Source organism: Portunus trituberculatus, chromosome 50 (assembly GCF_017591435.1).
Source record: "Portunus trituberculatus isolate SZX2019 chromosome 50, ASM1759143v1, whole genome shotgun sequence".
NCBI lineage: Eukaryota > Metazoa > Arthropoda > Malacostraca > Decapoda > Portunidae > Portunus > Portunus trituberculatus.
The window spans coordinates 1,350,001-1,372,303 of NC_059304.1; the positions used below are offsets into that span (position 1 = coordinate 1,350,001).

Below are 22,303 nucleotides of genomic sequence, written 5' to 3' on the forward strand. Positions count from 1 at the left end.
ATGCTTCTTTCTTTGCTAGAAGACAGCTTTTAATTTCATTATTCCACCATTTCGGTTTGGTGTTTAGTATTTTCCTTCTGTTTCTTAGTGGTATACACATCTTAGCTGTATCATTTATCTTTTCAGCAAACACCTCCCATGTCTTATCTACATCTGGTGTTTCCAGCAGTATATTCCAGTCAATGGATGCAAGCTGCATACGGAGTCTTGTGTAGTTTGCACGCCGATAGTCTGGCACTTTTTCTTTACTTTCATTCACTTTTCCTTTGTCAAAATTTATGGTGAATTTTAAGGTGCGATGATCGCTGGAACTGAATTCTGGTCCAATTTCCACATTTTCAATAGTATTCTCATCATTTGTTAGAACGATATCAAGGATATTGTTTCCTCTTGTCGGATGCTTGATGTGTTGGTGGAGGGAGCTTTCAAGCATGCTATTATACAGCTGCTGGCCAGCGTGAGCTGTCAGTGGTTCGCCCCACCTTGTGACTGGAAGGTTAAAATCTCCCATAATTATGCAATTGTTTACGCAGCAAATGTCCGCGATTTGTTCATACAATTGTTCGTCTGTGGCGGGTGACTGGGCTGGAGGACGATAGACGAGACCTAATGATATTCTTCGGGATTTATTTTCTATATGAATGAAATTGACATCTATGTTTGCAATGGTTGAAGTTGGCATCACACGAGCACGAAGATTACTTTTAACGTAAAACATTACACCGCCCCCTGTACGGTGAGATCTCTCGCTACTAAAAATGTTATAGCCATCAAGTGAGTATTCTGCGAGGTAATCTCTGTGTGTTGTATTAATCCAAGTTTCTGTGATGCCGATGATGTCATAGTTTTCTTGATATATAAGAGCTTGGAGCTCATTAAATTTATTTCGTAAACTACGGGCATTGAAATAACAAGCTCTGATCTTGCCTGAATCTGAAGATGAACTTACGACGCTAAGGAGGAGGAGGAGGAGGAGGAGGAGGTGTAGTTTATGATGTTTTCCGTACTAACTTAACTACTATTTTGAAAATTGATTATATAGCTATATGAATCGTCTCTCCCAACACACACACACACACACACACACACACACACACACACACACACACACACACACACACACACACACACACACACACAGGGTGTGATGTCAAGGGCGGTGTGGGGATCCTTCTTTCCATTTATCATATCTTTTTTACCTTTCTGCCTTCTTCCTCCTTTTCCTGTAGTGCTCCCTTACGTCATCCCTTCTCAGTTCTCACCACACTCTCACCTCCGTTTCCCCTCCCAACAGTACACGTACCAGCGGCAGGTTAAGGCAGCCAGCAGACCAGTCAAGAAGCCCTTCCGAATATTACGTCAAGAGGCCCTAGCGAGCGGAAAACTTTACAGTGACCCGGAGTTTCTACCCAATAATTTCTCCATTAACTTTAATGGTGTCACGCGAAGGAGCTATGAATGGAAGAGGCCCCTTGTGAGTATATACCTGTGTGTGTGTGTGTGTGTGTGTGTGTGTGTGTGTGTGTGTGTGTGTGTGTGTGTGTCTTGATGCTATTATTGTCTCGTGTGTTTTTATCTATGTAGTTTTGGGTACGTGTATATAGTAGTGGTTGTTGTTGTTGTTGTTGTTGTTGTTGTTTTAGTTGTTGTTGTGATTATTTTTTCTTATCATTGCATTATCATTATTATTATTACCTTCATCATTTATGTCATCATAACCATTTTTTTTATTGTTGTTGCTGTTATTTTCATTATGGATAACAAAATAATAATTCTTCTTATTATTATTATTATTATTATTATTATTATTATTATTATTATTATTATTATTATTATTATTATTATTATTATTATTATTATTATTATTATTATTATTACTATTATGAATGTTGCAAGTAATAGTAGTGCATTGTTGCTATTTATATGGTGACAGATTTAGGCTGAGAGAAAACATGATATAAATCAGGTTTGCATAATGCAGGGGAGTGGTAGCTCAGTGGCGCGTTGATGTACTGTACATGAGATTTATGGGTATATTAGCTTATCTGTGCGTGGTGCTGCACTGTACTAAATAACCAAGTGTTGCCTTCCCTTGCCCCTCTCTTCCCCTTACAGGAAATGGTCCAGAACCCACAGTTCTTCATCGATGGAGCCACCAGGTTCGACATCCAGCAGGGAGAACTGGGTAGGTCACACACACACACACACACACACACACACACACACACACACACACACACACACACGCGCACGCACGCACGCACGCACGCACGCACGCACACACACACACACACACACACACACACACACACACACACACACACACACACACACACATCTCGCTTTCCCGGTGTGTGGAGTGTGTTGTGGTCTCAGTCCTACCCGAAGATCGGTCTATGAGCTCTGAGCTCGCTCCGTAATGGGGAAGACTGGCTGGGTAACCAGCAGACGACCGAGGTGAGGTGAGGTGAATTACACACACACACACACACACACACACATACATACGGTAGCTCAGTGGTTAGAGCGCTGGCTTCACAAGCCAGAGGACCGGGGTTCGATTCCCCGGCCGGGTGAAGATATTTGGGTGTGTTTCCTTTCACCCCTGTTCACCTAGCAGTGAGTAGGTATGGGATGTAAATCGAGGAGTTGTGACCTTGTTGTCCCGGTGTGTGGTGTGTGCCTGGTCTCAGGCCTATCCGAAGATCGGAAATAATGAATTCTGAGCTCGTTCCGTAGGGTAACGTCTGGCTGTCTCGTCAGAGACTGCAGCAGATCAAACAGTGAAACACACACACACGTATGCATATGTGTACATCATTTGTGAGGTTTTTTTTTTTTCCTTTTTCCGTTTTTCCTTCTTTTTAAGGTTTTGTTGCCCTTGATCAGAATCTCTTGGATAAAAAAGAAAGATCACTGACAAAGATATTTGTGAGTTGATCACGACAATCATATAAGCCCACATGTAATATTGGTATCATGAGAATCATGAGAAGTGTGGTGATGAGTGTCTGTATACGGCGTGTGTTGCAGGTGACTGTTGGCTTCTGGCGGCCGTGGCTAACTTGACGCAGCATCCCCACCTGTTCCATGTGGTGGTACCCCGCGACCAGGGCTTCACTCACCAGTACGCGGGCATCTTCCATTTTAAGTAAGTAGTGATGATCTATGGCTGCCGATGGGGAATATTAAGAGGTAGTGATGGCTTACCATGGAAATGATGAACACGAGAACACGAACGCTAAGTAAGCTAGCTGTTTTTAAGTTTTTGTTTCGTTATCTCATCGTATGTTATGTCATGTGATTTAATCATGAAATTTGAAGAAGGTTTCAAGATTTTTTCTCATAATTTTAATGATGTTCAGACTACTTGTTGAAGACTCGCACGTTCAGTGGATCTTTTATTCAGCCTGTTTGTTGCCCTTCTTAACAGCTCCTCGTAAAAAAAAGAAAGAAAAAAAAAAAAAAATATATATATATATATATATATTTATTTATTTATTTATTTATTTATTTATTTATTTATTTATACCGATCTAGGTGCAACAAACTTTCAATCAATCCATGACGTAACGCAGCAGACACAATAAATACTCTTAAACATTAATGAAATCACCGTGTGTATACCGGTGAGGAGGAAGGGAAGGGCGAGGTTTTCAATAAACAAGCAGTGTTGTGCAAACAGGAGTAGGACGCCGCGATGGAAACCCGCAACCCGTGTTTCAATTGATCGCCGTGAACATACAACTTTCATGAACGCATTTACAAGTCGCAGGTCTGAAGTGAGCGAGTGGTGGCGGGAGTAAATTGGCGGTTGGTTATATAGTAAAATAACCTGCCGCACTCACTTTCATTTCTTGCTATACCGCTGTTCCAATGTTTAACGCTTTTGATATTAATATCAACGTAATGAAGATGAATATGACTGTTCATACAAATTACACGACTGCTTCCCATGAATTGAATATAATTATATAGCATGTATACTAAATGACTCCTTGCCCTCTTTGCCCTGCCGCTGTTCCCATGCTAATATATACTGAACACACCCCTTAGCCTTCAAGGACGAGGCCGTTGTAACCCAAACCCATGCATCATCCAGCGCCTCGTCAGCACAGCCTCGCGTCTTAACAACCTCCATCTGTCTTCACTCGATTTCTGTAACGCGGTTTCGTACAATGACTCGACATTATTGTGCGTATTTAGAGACGCTTTACTTTCTCACCACGACTACTTTCAAAGACCACAAATATGATTAGTCAGGGTTATTAATAATGTTTCTCTTTTTGATAATGAGGAAATTTTTTTATTCTGTTAGAACCATAAAAACGCCCTTAAAATCCAATTTAGCAAGCATAGGCTTGTTATTGTACTAGTGGTGAGTCGCTGAAGTGTTTCAGATATAATGTCCATTGTCATACGTGAACATTCGTGTGCCGACCACCAGACAATGTTATCCGTATCATCTCCTCTTCCTCAGACTGACGTAGACACTGCAGGGATAGTCATGACCTCCCCGGTGCCTTATCTCGTGAACGTTTACATAAGTCCACGTGCTGCGCAGCTAAGCAGTCTGCCAGATGCTGGGAAAATGTGTGTGTGTGTGTGTATGTGTGATGACGAGAGACTGTTTGGGTGTTTATGTAACGCTCTAAGCAACGAGTCTTGTCTCACTACTACACTCGTATTGGCTTGGGCCGCAACACTACTCTGCCTCGACCACATATTACATCACATGCCCTGAACACCATAGCCATCCCTATATTCGATCACCACACTCCTGCTGCACCACACACAACACCCAAACATCGTACTCTCCCTAATACCAGCACCACACTCCCACTACACTACACACAATGCACACATACTCACAACACAGCATAAGCATCATACACCCCAGAATATTCGCATATCACTCCTACAACACAACATACAAACACTACACTACACACACACACACACACACACACACACACACACACACACACCGCGTAGTGTAGTGGTTAGCACGCTCGACTCACAATCGAGAGGGCCGGGTTCGAGTCCCGGGGCGGCGAGGCAAATGGGCAAGCCTCTTAATGTGTGGCCCCTGTTCACCTAGCAGCAAATAGGTACGGGATGTAACTCGAGGGATTGTGGCCTCGCTTTCCCGGTGCGTGGAGTGTGATGTGGTCTCAGTCCTACCTGAAGATCGGTCTATGAGCTCTGAGCTCGCTCCGTAATGGGGAAGACTGGCTGGGTGACCAGCAGACGACCGAGGTGAATTACACACACACACACACACACACACACACACACACACACACACACACTGTGCCACACCCTCCTTGTACTCTTCCCACACTAAGCCACATTAACTCCTTCCAACGCCACTTCCCCCATCCCATCCCCCCGCTATGCCTCCCTGCCATGCTACATTTGCTACACTCACCACCATCACCACCACAACCCCGGGCTGCGCCACACAACACCAAGCTGCCTTCTTTCTCTCCTCTATACCCACATGGTTCCATTTCTTAACTTGACTTGCATATCTTATTCCTATTTCTCACTTGCAGATTGTCATATAACAACTCTTTCTTTGTTCGTAATGTAGCACAGAAGGAATTTGTCTTATAAATAAAAGACCGGTAGATTATGAACATTAAATATATTCACCCGAACAAACCTTACCGTAGCAGACCTTAGGTGACCTTATGAACTATGTTACACCCACAAGGGCTGCCTCGCTCCGGACACTTCATACGTAGCGGTGAAAAAACTTTATGAACGCAAACTTCACTACTGGATCATGTCATCTACCAGCAAACAATAATCAGCACAGGAAGAGCGGCTCACCTCTATGCTAACTGGAAAAAAAACTTGAATTATCGATTATCGTTATTTTGGAACCAAAAGTATCGGTCTTAACGATGAATTGGTAACTCTGAAAAATAAACTTTCAGATAACCGATACCATGATATCGTTAGTTTGATAAATTAGGGCGATAATTTAATACTATAACGCCCAACTATGGAAACTAATAATTAAAAGATTAAGTATATGTATTCAAGGGACAAGTGATTACTTAATTAGTGTGTCTAATTGACGGTGCTGACATGTGATGGGTCACACAGGTTCTGGCAGTACGGGCGGTGGCAGGAAGTGGTGATCGATGACCTGCTGCCCACCTATCATGGCCAACTGGTCTTCATGCACTCCCGCACCAAGAATGAGTTCTGGTGTGCCCTGCTGGAGAAAGCCTACGCCAAGTGAGTGTCCCGTGTGTGTGTGTGTGTGTGTGTGTGTGTTTTCCCTTTCTCATAATAACTTCACAATCAGTCATTTAGATCACACTCTGGTATCTGACTCTCTTGAATTACCATACACTCGCACTTGAGCGTCGCATGGCAGTGTATGAGCGGGCAGAGGTGTAGCAACGAGACAAGAAAAGGTTGAGAGGTCAGTTTAGTGGACGTTGATGAGAAATGGTACTATAGGTACAGGATCTGGTCTTACTGATGCCAGCTGGACTCTTGCCAACTCTTGGTGCTTTGATATATCTATAATCCTTTGAATGTTGCGTCTGAATATCTATAATCCTTTGAATGTTACGTCTTCTCAGTAAGAATGTTTAAGTTAATCCATTTGGAAAGACATCGCTGCCAACGATAAGTGTGATTGAGTACTATACGTTTAGTAAATGTGATTTGATTTGTGCTCATTAAAAAATGTCGAGGGTTTATTTAAATAGAGGGAAAAGTAACACACAGTTAGCATTGGTGGGAAGGTTAAGTTTGTATGTGTATGTCTGTGTCTATATTTGTCTTTGTCTGCCTGTGTCTAAGTTTTTTTCTGTTTGTTCCCTTGTGTGCCTGATTGCGTCATTTTGCTTACTTTGCTTATTTGTGTAATTCACCACGGTCGTCTGCTGGTCACCCAGCCAGTCTTCCCCATTACGGAGCGAGCTCATAGCTCATATAGACTGATCTTCGGGTAGAACTGAGACCACATCACACTCCACACACTTATTTACTGCTAGGTGAACAGGGGCCACACATTAAGAGGCTTGCCCATTTGCCTCACCGGCCCCGGGACTCGAACCCGGGCCCACTCGATTGTGAGTTGAGCGTGCTAACCACTACACTACGCGGTGTGTCTGTGTGTGTGTGTGTGTGTGTGTGTGTGTGTGTGTGTGTGTATATTTACCTAGTTGTAGTTTTACAGGGCCTGGGCTTTATGCTCGTGTGGCCCCGTCTCCATTTTACATTTATTCAATTTTTCTTTAAAACTATGCACACTCGTTGCTGACACCACTTCTTCACTCAAATTGTTCCACGTCTCACGTGTGTGTGTGTGTGTGTGTGTGTGTGTGTTTGTCTGCATCTGCGTTTGGTAGTGTGTTCGTTTGCATTTGTCTATCTATTTGTTCATTTCTCTGTGTGTTTCTTTGTCTTTGTCTGTCATCTTGTTCCTCTGCCTATCAATATCTCTGAGTGTCTGCCTGCGCCTCTGTCAGCCTGCTAACCACACCCTCCTCGGCAGGATGTACGGGGGCTACGAGGCGCTACGCGGTGGCAACATCAACGAGAGCATGGTGGACCTGACTGGCGGCGTGGTGGAGCTTATTGACCTGCGCTCCCCGCCGCCCAACCTCTTCGCCAGGCTGTTCAAGGCGTCCCGCAGGGGGGCGCTCATCGGCTGTGCCATCGAGGTATGTAGTGCCTAACACGGTGGAAGGTTTAGAGGCTAGTGGTGCAACTCTGCCTCTTATTCTTATGCAGGTAGAAAAATTGAGAGTAATAGACAGTGAGATAACGTAATAAACTCTCAATGTTGCAAGATTGTATAGCTGATGTCGCTTTTCTATTTACTATTCTTGCTACACTGTAAGAATCGAGGGTGAATAAGGACGACAGACAGAAAGGTAACATAAAACTGTCAACATTTTTATGATATATAATAAGTAACGATAAATTCATTCCACTGGTACTTGCCATATATTTCATAGAATCATAAGCCACTCAGACATTTCTTTGTGTCTTACAGCTAACGTTAAACGTTATTCTGACCTAACTTTGGAAAATCTATTCTTTTAAATCACTTTCATATATCGATAATGGTTTGAAGATCTTATAATACGGTACTTTTAGTGTCGCGAAAGGGTTAAATTCATGTCCTGCCAATGCATTGACCTCCTGTCCTGCCCTCCAGCCTGACCACCCGGCATCCGTCCTGAGAGCATCTTATCCAACGGTCTCATCGTACGCCACGCCTACTCCGTTACCAGAATCACCGCTATCTCACTCGCCACAGCCCCGAGACTCACGGTCAGTGTCACGTAGTCACTGGCACCATCTTACTTCTCTTGCTTCCTTCAGCTGTTCCCTATTCGTTTTTGAGTATGATGAAGTCCATGTCAGTTTGTTTCTTTATTTATTCACAATTACAAGTCTACACTTCCCTCTCACTTTTCTCCTTTACAGTTACAGGGCCTTTAATATTCCTTATAAGCTTCATAAGTCTACACCAGCTTCTCCCTCTTTTCTCTATAGTTACAGGGACTTTTCTGTTCCTTACACGCTTCTAACAACATGTAGCTTTTTCCTTTTCTTCTTTACAGTTACAGCTCTTTTAATATTCCCTATACTGCAGTCTGCCGGCAGAATCCTCCACTCTGCATTGACGCCACCACTCTACCATTTCGCTTACTGTACTTGTATTCCCCACAGCTTGATTCAACACAGTTTCTCTCGTCGTGTGCATCAAGAAGACCACACCCTATAATGTTCAGTGTTGCTTCTATGTTACTTTGAATTGTTCCCACTTACTCTCTTATTCTTACTCTTACTCTCTATGTTTCATCTACTTTTACTCACTGTTACTCTTACCATGTTATTATTACTCGTGTGCTTTCCTTATATGCTGTCTCTTCTTTTTTTCCTCTGCTTGTCTCTTCTTCCTGTTCTCTTTTCCCTCCGCCTTTTTCTTACCCTTGAAATTATGCCTTGAGTGTCCCTTCAGTTCCAAAGCGGCTACATAATGTACTGTGTATCCCTACAATAACACAACAGGCCTCATCCCACTCTAGACTCCTCCATGGTCCAAGAATCCCTCCCCTCACATCTTCTTTTGAGCTAGCCAGTGGTTGGCACCATATACGACTTTCCTCCCGCATTGTTCCTGGCCTGTGCATCTTCCTCTGTGACTCCAGCTCACTCTCTATCTTCCCGTTGATCTTCTATTCCCTCATCTCCCTTCATCTAAATTCCAGGAGCAGAAAAACATTAGGCCCCACATGCACAGGCCGCGTCTCCACGGTGCTCTCAGGTCCATGATAAAGCACTTGGGAAGCGTGGCCTCTGCTTCGGGCATCACCTCACGCCACAAGGATTCCTCTCATCTGCCCCACATCCTCGCTCCCTTAACCAACTGGAACCTTACCCTGGCTTTCCCTGAGGTCAGTGTTGGGTCCGCCGTGTTGTGTTCCTCCTCCAAGCCTTTCTACTCGCTCTCACTTCTACTGCTGCTGTGCGTGGTGTGGCTCCTGCATGGTGGCCCCGCAGCTGCCGTGCGTTGGTGGTTGTGTTGAGAACAGATTAGTAGATTAGCAGATAGATCGGTAGATAAGTAGATAGATTGATAGATATGTAGAGAGAGAGAGAGAGAGAGAGAGAGAGAGAGAGAGAGAGAGAGAGAGAGAGAGAGAGAGTGATTGATTGATTGATTGATTAACTGATTGAAGATAACTTGATTGTAACAAAATCTGTGGCTTTAGAAAAAAAAAATTGTAAATCCTCAAAGTCCTGCATAAAAAATTAGGCAATGGCCAAGACAGGAGTGTGTGTAAGGTGCGGTAATTGAGATGGTAACAATGGTGGCGTCATGCAGGGCCAGGCGCACCTCCTGAGGCTGCACAACCCCTGGGGCAACGAGACAGAGTGGACAGGTTCCTGGAGCGACAAATCTCCTGAGTGGGCCGCGGTTCCTGCCAGTGAGAGGGAGAAACTTGGCCTCACCTTCAACGACGACGGAGAGTTCTGGATGAGCTTTCAGGTTAGTTAGTCTTTGTTCGTACCATCATTCTTGTTATGCTCATTCTTGCTTTTCACCTCGATCACCTCTCAATAGACACCTCTTTCACTCGTGGTGTTCTCGTTAGTTCTGGATGAATGTTCAGGTTAGTTACTCTTAGTCCTTATTATCTACATCGTCATCTTGTTAGATCTTGATAGTATAATCTCAGATCATGACATATCCTCAATAACGTAACTATTCTAACCTCAACCATTGTTTATGCATCTCAGTGATGTATTTATTCTATGTCCCTTGTCGTTGTGGTGATGTGGTATTGCTAGCCCGGTATGTAGATGGATAAACAAATTAATTAGTTTATTTCTTTATCTATTTCAGGATTTCATCAAGAACTTTACCGTGGTGGAAATCTGTGATGTGACCCCGGAGTTCTTCAGCGAAGACGACAATAGCAACGGCAATGAAATACCAGAGGACATCCTGCGGGGCTGGAAAAATATCATGTATGAAGGGGCCTGGGTTTCCAACCACACTGCAGGCGGCTGTAGGAATTTCATCAGTAAGTACCACGTATTTAATAGGTAATACAATGTAATCAAGCAGCAACATGCCTCTAGATCCCTCCAGGGGTGTTTGAGGGATTGATTTCATGTAGTCAGCTGGGAGAGGTAGGGTAGTACAGCAGAGTTAATTCATATAATTAACCCTCATGAGCGCTGTCTACAATCATTCGTCAGTAGTGAAAGATCAATGAAACTTTCTTAGATTACTCGTTTTCTTTCTGTTCTGAATCTATTCATATAAACACACTATTTCTATATTACCAATTCTTTTCTTCTTTTTATTCTTGCATAGATTTCATAATTTTCTTTCCGCCATATCTGACCCGACTCCTCCCACCAGACACCTTCGCCAGGAATCCCCAGTACACGGTGGAGCTGAAGGATCCTGACGAGGAGGACGATGACGACCTGTGCACCATCATTATCTCACTCATGCAGAAAAACGTGCGCCAGATGAAGCGTTACGGCAAGGACTACGTGCCCATTGGCTTCACTCTGTACAAGGTGAGGCGCACGCACGTGCACACACACACACACACACACACACACACACACACACACACACACACACACCGCGTAGTGTAGTGGTTAGTACGCTCGACTCACAATCGAGAGGGCCGGGTTCGAGTCCCGGTAAGCGGCGAGGCAAATGGGCAAGCCTCTTAATGTGTGGCCTCTGTTCACCTAGCAGTAAATAGGTACGGGATGTAACTCGAGGGGTTGCGGCCTCGCTTTCCCGGTGTGTGTTGTGTGATGTGGTCTCAGTCCTACCCGAAGATTGGTCTATGAGCTCTGAACTCACTCCGTAATGGGGAAGACTACTGGCTGGGTGACCAGCAGGCGACCGAGGAGGTGAATTACACACACACACACACACACACACACACACACACACACACACACACACACACACACACACACACACACACACACACACACACACACACACACACACACACACACACACACACACACACACACACACACACACACACACACACACACACACACACACACACACACACACACAACGACTTTCAAGTTATAAGTATAGATAGGTACCTTACATAATATTTACTTGATTCACCGTTTTATTCAACAATAAAAATTCTAAATTTAAAATTAATCTTAAGCACGTAACCATGAAATTGGTGAAGCAAATTGGCATTAGTGGTCGCTTGTTCTCGCCATACTGGCTTAGTTGGACGCCCCCGCGCCGCTGGGGCCTGCCGATGACGGGCCCCCGCCGCCCGGGTGGTGTGGGTGGCTGTGTTCACTATGTTGTGGAGGCCCCGCCCCGCTCGTGAGTACCCCGCACTCCTTGTACCACTGCACTCTGATACTTGCGTTTCTGACCCTGCACCCTACACCTTACATCCTGTGCCCTGCCCTCACCACAGAGATTAAGAGCTATGCTGCAAGTTGCCTGCTGTATTGGTAGCTCAATGCTACAGCAATGTATATATATATATATATATATATATATATATATATATATATATATATATATATATATATATATATATATATATATATATATATATATATATATATATATATATATATATATATATATATATATATATATATATATATATATATATATATATATATATATATATATATATATATATATATATATATATATATATATATATATATATATATATATATATATATATATATATATATATATATATATATATATATATATATATATATATATATATATATATATATATATATATATATATATATATATATATATATATATATATATATATATATATATATATATATATATATATATATATATATATATATATATATATATATATATATATATATATATATATATATATATATATATATATATATATATATATATATATATATATATATATATATATATATATATATATATATATATATATATATATATATATATATATATATATATATATATATATATATATATATATATATATATATATATATATATATATATATACATATATATATATATATATATATATATATATATATACATATATATATATATATATATATATATATATATATATATATATATATATATATATATATATATATATATATATATATATATATATATATATATATATATATATATATATATATATATATACATATATATGTACATATATATATATATATATATATATATATATATATATATATATATATATATATATATATATATATATATGTATATATATGTATGTATACATATATGTATATATATATATATATATATATATATATATATATATATATATATATATATATATATATATATATATATATATATATATATATATATATATATATATATATATATATATATATATATATATATAACTTTTCAGTATGAGTGATACATTAATACTGATGCCCTGAAGGAGCCAGTAGCCTGGCACACCGCAGGTACACAGGCGGACACAAGCGGTTAGCGATCAGTCATGCTCAATGTGGGAAATGTGGAAAAAAGGCTGAGGCAGATAGAGGACACAAACTCTTACTTCAACTTAATTAATGTTCTTAAAAATTAGAGTTTCTTTCCAATAAAACAAGAAGGTGGTGTACTGTGAGTGATGCTTGCAGTGTGATGTAGTCTGTAACAGGCGTGTGGCCTGGCCGCCGCTGACCCTTCTTGCCTGCTAACTGAATTAAATACTCCTGCCCAGAGCACCACGGGAGGTGGCTCCTTGTTTGCTTTACTCCATCCTGTGTGCTCACGCCTCTGCTGGTGTATATAGTACTTTCTTGTGTATGTTTGTATACCATATACGTACACCACCTTTCCAATATTTTAAATTGCTCTATCTCTATCTATACTATAGTGGACTCCTTATATCACACAACAATATTTCCCCGCGTAAACTACAAGATTGCATAGTTACATTACTTCTTAGTAATATGGAAAAGAAGAAAGATGGATCTTAATCGATGATGTCCAACTGTGCGATAAATCTAAAAGTAATGTTGCTTCATTCCACACTTTTGAAAGCACCGCGAGGCTGCAGCTCTCCGAAGCTCCTGTGAAGTCTGCTGAGTGACGAATGTAACAGAGGAAGGCTCAGGTCAGTGGTGGCCTGAGTCACAGAGGATGTGATCCTTACAGACTGTTCAGGCACTTATAAGTTGGCATTCACATTTACTATTGCGTTCCTTTCCCGAACCAGCTGCCACCTGGACGCCAGCCCGGGACCAAGCTGGACACAGACTTCTTCAGGTACAACGCCAGCTGCGCTAAGGTGCCCTTCTTCCTCAACACGCGGGAGGTCACTGCAAGGTTCCGCCTCTCCGCAGGATTCTACACCATCGTACCCTCCACCTTCGAACCAGAGATGACCGGGGAGTTCCTGCTCAGGGTGTTCACTGAAGTCAGGAACTAGCATGTCTGGTACCCCGGGAGCCTCATCTCTCCCCATACAGTGCAGCTGGAAGAGCACACACACACACACACACACACACACACACACACACACACACACACACACACACACACACACACACACACACACACACACACACACACACAAAAGCGCGCACGGGAGTTCCCTCATGTGAGCCTTATGTCATCAGTATTGTTTCATTAAAATGACATTTTAGGATTTTTTAGTCATGCATGGTTGTCCCAGCCGTCACACGTGCCATACCCACCGAACCTCGCTGGACTGCGGCCCTCGCACAATTTGTTCTCCGTCCTCTCACACCTCCTGGTGAAGCAGAGACGTGTATTTCGAGTGATATTTTAGTGATATGGATTTTTTGTCATTGATTGTTTTGTTGAGTGAAATACAAAGGTTTAAGTGTTCAAAGTATGATGGATTTTTTATTGAGCAATAAATATCTAATTATTATGTAATGTCTGAGCTACATGTATGACGGCCTCTAGCCGGAATATATCAAAGTAGTAGTAGTAGTAGTAGTAGTAGTAGTAGCAGCAGCAGCAGCAGCAGCAGCAGCAGCAGCAGCAGCAGCAGTAGTAGTAGTAGTAGTAGTAGTAGTAGTAATAGTAGTAGCAGTAGTTGTAATAGTAGTAGTAGTAGTAGTAGTAGTAGTAGTAGTAGTAGTAGTAGTAGTAGTAGTAGTAGTAGTAGTAGTAGTAGTAGTAGTAGTAGTAGTGATGGTGATGGTCGTGGAATTTGTAACATAAAACAATATAAAAGCAACAAAGTATAAGAGCAACAATCAAATTAACAGCAACAAGAGTAATGAGTGCACCATAGGACAAGAGAGCGTTCAGGGCCAACAAAAACAACACCCTCAGTCTTGCAATCGTCATGTAACAAGAGTGTGCAGTATGTGTAGTGTTTATCACAGTGTGCGTTTGCAATTAGGCATGTGCTTCAGTGTCTCCCAAGCAACACATCAGCACCTCAACAGCAGCCCCCGCCCTTCGCCCGCTCCCCACTATCCTCGCTCAGCTGCAGGATGGAGCCTCGGCGGTCTTTGCCCTGCTGTGGAAGGAAGATTGTAAACAACACCTTCACCGGATATGCAACAATTCACATGATAAAAAAACAATGTCTTAAATTTTTATAAGTGGGAACAAGGAAGATGATGATCAAGAAGATAGATGTTGCAGTTTCTATCCAGTATAATCATTCGAGGTCACTGATGAACAAGAAGCAATGTCGCAGAGTGGTTACTAATTAAGGAAAGATGTGCCAGATAACACTGAAAGAGTTAATACGGTTTATTCTCATGCTACTTGAGTATTGCATTTCAAGTTTCAAGGACTTTTTTTATGCAGGAGAGAAGGCCAGCCAAGGGCAACAAAATATATAAAAAAAAGCCCGCTTCAGTGCTGGTGCTCTAAAAGATAAGTAAAGAATTAGCCAAAATAAGGGTGCAAATGTCTTGATACTTAACTCATCAATAATGCCTTGACAACAACCTCCAGCACTTACCTCAGCTGCGTACACTCTGAGACTCGAGTTAGTGTTTGTCTCTGCTTGCTGCACCATCCTGGCCGCTACCTCCTGGAACATCTCCTGCACACCTGCAACAACAGCAGCACCACGTCCTCACGCACAGTACAGGGAAATACTAAAAACTTTACCTGATTTACATGATCATCACAGAAGGTTAGTTTTTGAATCATATGATAATACTAAGTCTGAATCTTTCCACTCCCGCCTTTCATGTTGCATCTCTTGCTGTCTTCCCTTATTAATTCCATGGTTGCTGCTTCTCTGCTCCTATCTATTAAGTAGTTGCTTTCCTCCCTCCCTCCAGCAATCCTGTTTCACAAAACCTACTCACTTCCACCCCTTCTCTCCATCTTACTTATGCATGAGTTAATTAGTGGACTGTTGTGTCTCTCGTCTTTCATCTCTTTCACTCATAACCTCTAGAACGCTTTCCTATACTTTTTTTTTTTTTTACATTTTCACACTTTTTATGTAAGAGGGAAGACCGACCAAAGGCAACAAAAATTGTGATAAAAAAAAAAAAGGCCCACTGAAGTGCCGGTCCCTCAAACAAACTGATCAGAAAACAGTAGAAGGGGACTCCAAGGATGGTATGGGAGTGATCTTTCATCTCTAGTGTTTGCTGCTTCTTAGTTATTAGTCTCACTCTGCCATACATCCCCGCTACTTGAATTTTCATGAGAGAGGCATCAAGACAATCAGCGGGTAAAGGACCCTGACAAGACTTGGAACGCGAGGTCTGAACATAAAGCTGATGGCGACATTATTCCCCCACGAGGCGCCATCAGTCACTACTCATTGCGAGAGTGATCTCATACAAAAGGAAAGCTATGATTTCATCGCCTCTGTGTTGAGGTATTGTGCCTTAGGAGAGCTTATAATAACATTATACTTTATTGGTTACCGATCTCTCTCTCTTATACATACATATATATATATATATATATATATATATATATATATATATATATATATATATATATATATATATATATATATATATATATATATATATAGAGAGAGAGAGAGAGAGAGAGAGAGAGAGATGCTTACTTATATCGATCTTGAGAACTGTTTGAACATATAAAGCTTTCTCATTAGTTTTAAAATCTTCATGTGAAAGATGTCGTTTTCAATAATCTAGTGATCGCTTAACTCCAAGCTCATGTGTTAAACTTGATTTTATCATGCCAAGTCTGAAACTTGGAAATAGAATAAGGAAGTCGTTCACAATATGATGCTTGGAACTTGAAAAAAAAAATAATAATAATAGAAGAATTCGATAATTGACGTTTAGAGCTTGTAGATTAGTGAAGTCATCCCTCACTAGGAAGACTCACCTGTATTGTCCAGGGCCGAGGTCTCAAAGAAGGGCGCCCCAATGGAGGCAGCGTAGTTCCTGGCGGTGGCTGCTTGCACCACCCGCTGCTCCGCCAGGTCCACCTTGTTCCCCACCACTACCAGCATCAGCTCGCCCTCCACTCGGTGCGTTAACTCTAGGAAGGAAACATGTGATCAGAATAACATGAATGGCTAATGAATTAAACTGAAGTATTTATGTAAGACCACCACAGAACTGAATCAGTCTACCGGAGAACAAGAATTAAGTAAAAGGACAGCTTTTATTTCTATCTTATTTCCATTTTAGTATGTCGCACTTTTATGTACAACTTATATCTTTTTAAATTCTAAAATTTTCTGTTCATGATATATTCTAGGAAATTCAGCATTAAAAAGATCACGTGACAGGAGTGAGAAAGATACAGAAGAACGGTCAGGGTAGAGGAGACACATACTGTACGTATTTAGTTATTGAGACAATCTTTAGATTATCTCATTCATATAGTACAGTATTCAACTTTATGTAAAATCAAGAGTCTCTTCTTGATATGCATGCAATAGGACAAACTTGATATTTGAATATTTAAAAAATCGTACAATTTCCTCATAAAAGAAAGAGAGGAAGGAGTAAAAGGTAAAAGATAAATAAGAAAAACTTCACTAACTATTCCTCCATTCACACAAACCAACGCGCTCCTCACCATGAGCCCACGCCTTGACGTCAGTGAAGGTGTCGTACTTGGTCAGGTCAAAGACGAGCAGGGCGGCGTTGGCACCTCGATAGTACATTGGCGCCATGGACCGGAACCTTTCTTGGCCCGCAGTGTCCCATACCTACAAGCAACAAGTTAACTTATATATAGGCCACAATCAGGCATATACACCTCTATTAAGTCCGCATCCCGCATCAGACGCTCCCCTGCACTGTGGCAATGGAGGGCCGTGTGGATAATTAACAGTGGTGCAGCGTGAGTCATACAACTGAATCAGCTTTAATTACTCCTGCGCCAAACCGTGTAATCCACAAACTTAATATATTGTCGTATTATTTTCAGAGCTGCACTGCCATTTTCTGGTATCAATTCATTATCAGTTGTGTACTGGTGGTAGTAGTAGACAAAGTCATCGCATGAATCCTTTCTATACCATCATACATAGCAGAGAAAGCACGCATGGTTTTAACCTTGCAAAACAAGGTAATGACCGCATGTAACAACATAAGAGTACAAGTGAGAAACGTTTCACATCTTTGATATGAAACTTGATGAATCTTCATGAGGATTTCAAAGCAAAAGAAAGAAGAGCTTAAATGTCTCTGAGTGTGAGGCAAAGTCGAGGGTTGGTACTGGCATTGGTGCGGGCGCGTGGTGTCCTCTAAACCGTGTGTTGCGTACTATACCTGCATTTTGACCTTGACATCATCAATGATTGCGTCCACGTTGCTGAAGGAGGCGCCTATGGTGGAGCTGGTGTTCTTCTGAAAGCTTTTGGTCTCGTATCGCGTCACTAGGGAAGTCTTGCCCACACCTGCGACACAATGAAATATGAATCCATTACTGAATATAGTTAATGATTAACATAGCATACCTTGGCTTGTATTAACCTATGATATTTTGAAGTTTTCTAATGATAAAATAACCGTGCTTTCAAATATAAAATAGCGTGGTAACAACACATCAGCAGCCAGCCATCATGACAAAAACGTAGGGGGCGGGGCAAGGACACAGCGGTAGTAGTGGCAAGGAGTGCTTCGCAACCTACCACTGCTGCCTCGCCCTAGCCTCTTCCTTACCTTGCGAGCCCAGAATGACGATCTTCACCGCTACAGTCTTCATCGTGGAGCCCTCACTCAACTTGCATTTAGAAGACACACACTGTGGATCCTGGACAAATAAGATGCTTTTGTATCTATAAGTCCACAATTAAATTATCACTCGTTGAGATAAAGCCAGTGGCTGTCACAAAATTTCACTGTTCTTTCTCTGTATTTCCTGTAATTTTGTCTTGTTTCCACGTCACTTAGTCATTAAAGCTATGTCAGTATCTGGCACTCTTAATAGTACCTTAGTTAAGTACACAAGGACGCGGTACCCAGCTCAAGGCTCCTCCTGCGTCCCATGGTCTTCACACTGAGGGGCCTCGTCACGTCACCTGCCCGCATCACCTGTACTCATTGCCAGCCTCCGCCAGCTGTGTTATTCCATCATCATCAACCTCACTTTGCTTATCAGGTCATATATATCGAGACACTGGTGAAAGTATAGTGTCGTGTAGATTACGTTAATGGTGATATTTCTCGATTATTGCTTCGTTCATATGAGCAACTGAGGGAATATTATTGCGACGTGCTTAAAGGCAACACTACATTTGCTGAAGAGTGTTATTGAAGTGTAGAATCGTAGTCAGTCATAATCAGTCGTGTGTATTGCTCCGTACTGAGGTAATGAGGAAATGACTAATGACTGGGCAATGTATGTATATATACTTGTGCAACGTATGGTAACAACACATGAACTCAAAACAGCCACATACTCTGAAAACGAAAATAGATCAATAGATGAATAGATAAACAAATAAATAAACGAGTTCTAGCTTTGGCAATTGACAACTGGCACTATCTTGCAAGTATGGAACTGTGATAGGACTAGAATGTACCTTTAAATCTTATGTGGATATGATCAGATAAGAGTTATCAGTGTGATAACCCATAAACATGAACAGGACAGTGTCGCTATCTGTCGTGATCTTTGTTTAAGTGTAGATACGCAATGATGAATAAAATTAATCATAAAGAAATAATAAAATGTCAGTCAGTCAGGCAGTCATTTAATCGGTCATTAAGTAAATAAGTAAGATTTCATAAATGATAATGGTCTTGATAATGGTGATGACGGTGGATGGTGGCGATAGTAGAATGATAAATCTTTTGTGTTGTAAACTGTTCAAACTCTAATCAATCCTTCTATATATAACAAAAGATGTGAGCGTTCATCATCATCATCATCATCATCATCATCTCACCCTAAGCTCAATTGGTTGGCCATTCTTTTTTCTAAAACTATATTTACTCAACCCTCCTCGCCAGAACTCACTGAGCACCAAGCTATGCTCACAACCATCAATGCAACAACATCTATCAGTATCTAACCATGGAAGAATCTGAATGTAAGTGAAACCAGAAGAAAAATGTTACACCTGTCTCTTAATGTAAATAATCCGATTAAAACTTTTCTCTTTCAAACAGAGAGGAAATGATACGACCGGAAACAAGAGAAAAGGGAAATAAATTAATATCCAACATTCACTTTATGGAAAGACAGAGAGAAATACTAAATGGAAAGAAAGGTTAGACTGGCAGGGGTTCTCAACCTGGGGTACACGTACCCCCAGGGGTACGTGAGAGGAATTTTGGGGGTAGATACGTAGTAGGTTTCTCAAAATACTTTAGTTTTGAATAACTGCAAAACTGTTTGTAATATTCAATGTGGCCTACATGTGCTTTGCTAGATGTGTCCTTCACTGGAACAACGTTAACAAGGAAACTCTTGAAGTATGTCATTTGAGAGAAAGCTCTCTTGGATTTCGGTTGCCACACAACCTTGTACACCTATAATATTTAGTTCTGATTTATTATTTTTGTATACTTTTCACACACACAGTGACTTCCGTATCACTGTTACTAGTTACAAGTTGCAACTAGCTGCAAGCAGCACTAGTTCGCTGCCACAATGGTCGAAAATATCTAATGTAATTCCGTGTTGATAAATGTATTGCAATGTTAGTCACATAGTGTTTCCCTGTGAAGTACCTTTTTATAGTTCCCATCGACACTAACTCATAGTGACATACTCATAACAATTGAAAATTTAGTCTGCTCCGCATATAACACAATTTAAACTTAATAAAGTAAGTCAATAAATCAAACATTTATTTTTACCCATCCTTACGCTGCATTGTGGGTAAGGGGCACGTGACCAATACTGAAAGACTTCAAGGGGTAGGCCTACATAAGACTGAAAAAAAAAAAAAGTTGAGAGCCCCTGAGTTAGAGATTCTCCTTCTTATGAAATAAGGCTGCATACCATTTTTTTTTTTTTTTTTTTTTTTTTGGTGGAGGGGACTCCTAACATCTTAGCCTTTTCCCAAAAATTTGTAACCCATGGTCAGTTCACCTTTTCCATCTAGGACATCAACACACGCTCATATACACATGTTTGTACTAGTGTAAAGGGTTGTGATCAATCTACTATCCTAAGTCTTAAGGCGGATTTGCACTGGGCAATTTTATTTTTTTTTATTTTAGTTTTAACTGGAAGCGATCATGCGCCCAAGTAGATATATGGCTCCAGTCTAGAAAGTGCTTTATTCTTCTTAAGTTTACGAGTATCGCAGGAAAGCCTAAAGGTTGCATATGAAATTAGTACATCACGCTTTACAAAAATATACTGAAGCGAAAATTATAACAAAAATTAGAGTGAAATACTTATTGTCGTAAAGGGAGAGGTGAAGGGAAGAGTCTTATCAGGCATCAAATATTATATAATCCCTATGCTCTGGGGACTAATGATTTATTTGATGCCTCTGACAGGATTATTATTATTATTATTTATTTATTTATTTTTTTTTTACAGAAGACGAAAAGAAGAAGTCGTGCAGTAGACCAGGGTTGGAGTAATAATGTAATTGTAATTTAATTGAAACGTAGTTAATTACATATAAGTATGTAATTGTAATTGTAATTGTAATTGGATGTATAACTTAATGAAGTAATTGTAATTATAAATAATTACATTACAAAGTAATTGTAATTTAATTGTAATTGTGAAAAAAGTCAGTCATACTAAAATTCTGATAATCCTTGTTTTTTACTGCTTTGGTGGCAAATATGTGAATACCATATATGATGAAGTATGGCAAGTTGGCAACCCACTGGACAACCCACGTATTATACGAGAGACTGGGAATTGAAGTCTCGTGTCCTTGGTTGTGACATTTTTGAAGGCCGACACACAGCATTGAACATTGCATCAACGTACGAGGAAATTGTCAGTTGGTTCAATATCCAAGGTAAAGTGAAGAAAGTTGTAGTTGATAATGCATCTTCAATGGTGAAAGCATTTGACATTTCCTTACCAAATTTCTACATAGATCAGGAAGAAGAGGCTGAAAATTCATGTAATCCAAACATTGTTGATGAAGATGAGGATACCTGCTTAGATAGTGTTCTGTCGTACCTTCCTCAAAGAATGGGATGTTTTGCAAATTCTCAGCAACTGTGTGTGAGAGATGGGTTTGCTCATTCCGAGGTAAAGAACTCAATTATCTCTACAACACTTCAGAAAATTGCATCCTTGATCAACTCCATCAAGAAATCAACAGTAGCTGCTCCATACCTTCGATCA

At 40.7% G+C, this 22,303-nt stretch overlaps 2 protein-coding genes across 4 annotated transcripts in view; one reads left to right on the forward strand and one right to left on the reverse strand.

Annotated features, from left to right (window-relative positions):
• Positions 1–14,445, forward strand: part of LOC123500181 (calpain clp-1-like) — a 27,538-nt gene extending 13,093 nt beyond the window's left edge. Inside the window, 12 exon segments of the mRNA XM_045248910.1 lie at positions 1,295–1,474; positions 2,116–2,185; positions 3,034–3,151; positions 6,118–6,252; positions 7,526–7,694; positions 8,195–8,204; positions 8,207–8,310; positions 9,255–9,440; positions 9,872–10,036; positions 10,394–10,574; positions 10,919–11,082; positions 13,803–14,445. Coding sequence (XP_045104845.1) covers positions 1,295–1,474; positions 2,116–2,185; positions 3,034–3,151; positions 6,118–6,252; positions 7,526–7,694; positions 8,195–8,204; positions 8,207–8,310; positions 9,255–9,440; positions 9,872–10,036; positions 10,394–10,574; positions 10,919–11,082; positions 13,803–14,015 — 1,695 coding nt within the window. The 3' untranslated portion in view covers positions 14,016–14,445.
• Positions 14,446–14,665: 220 nt separating this feature from the next.
• LOC123500182 (ras-related protein Rab-21-like) lies at positions 14,666–19,184 on the reverse strand. 3 transcript variants are annotated; one of them, XM_045248912.1, is made up of 7 exons: positions 18,965–19,171; positions 18,694–18,784; positions 18,301–18,428; positions 17,603–17,735; positions 16,901–17,056; positions 15,537–15,628; positions 14,666–15,083 (listed from the first exon to the last, which is right to left on the reverse strand). In XM_045248912.1, the coding sequence occupies exons 2-7, from the start codon at positions 18,734–18,736 to the stop codon at positions 15,003–15,005; spliced, it is 633 nt and encodes a 210-aa protein (XP_045104847.1). In that variant the 5' UTR covers positions 18,737–18,784; positions 18,965–19,171; the 3' UTR covers positions 14,666–15,002. The 3 variants fall into 3 exon arrangements, with proteins under 3 accessions (XP_045104847.1, XP_045104849.1, XP_045104846.1); XM_045248914.1 differs by having other exon boundaries at positions 14,666–15,080; positions 18,694–19,184; XM_045248911.1 differs by having other exon boundaries at positions 18,694–19,166.
• Between the last annotated feature and the right edge of the window lie 3,119 nt (positions 19,185–22,303).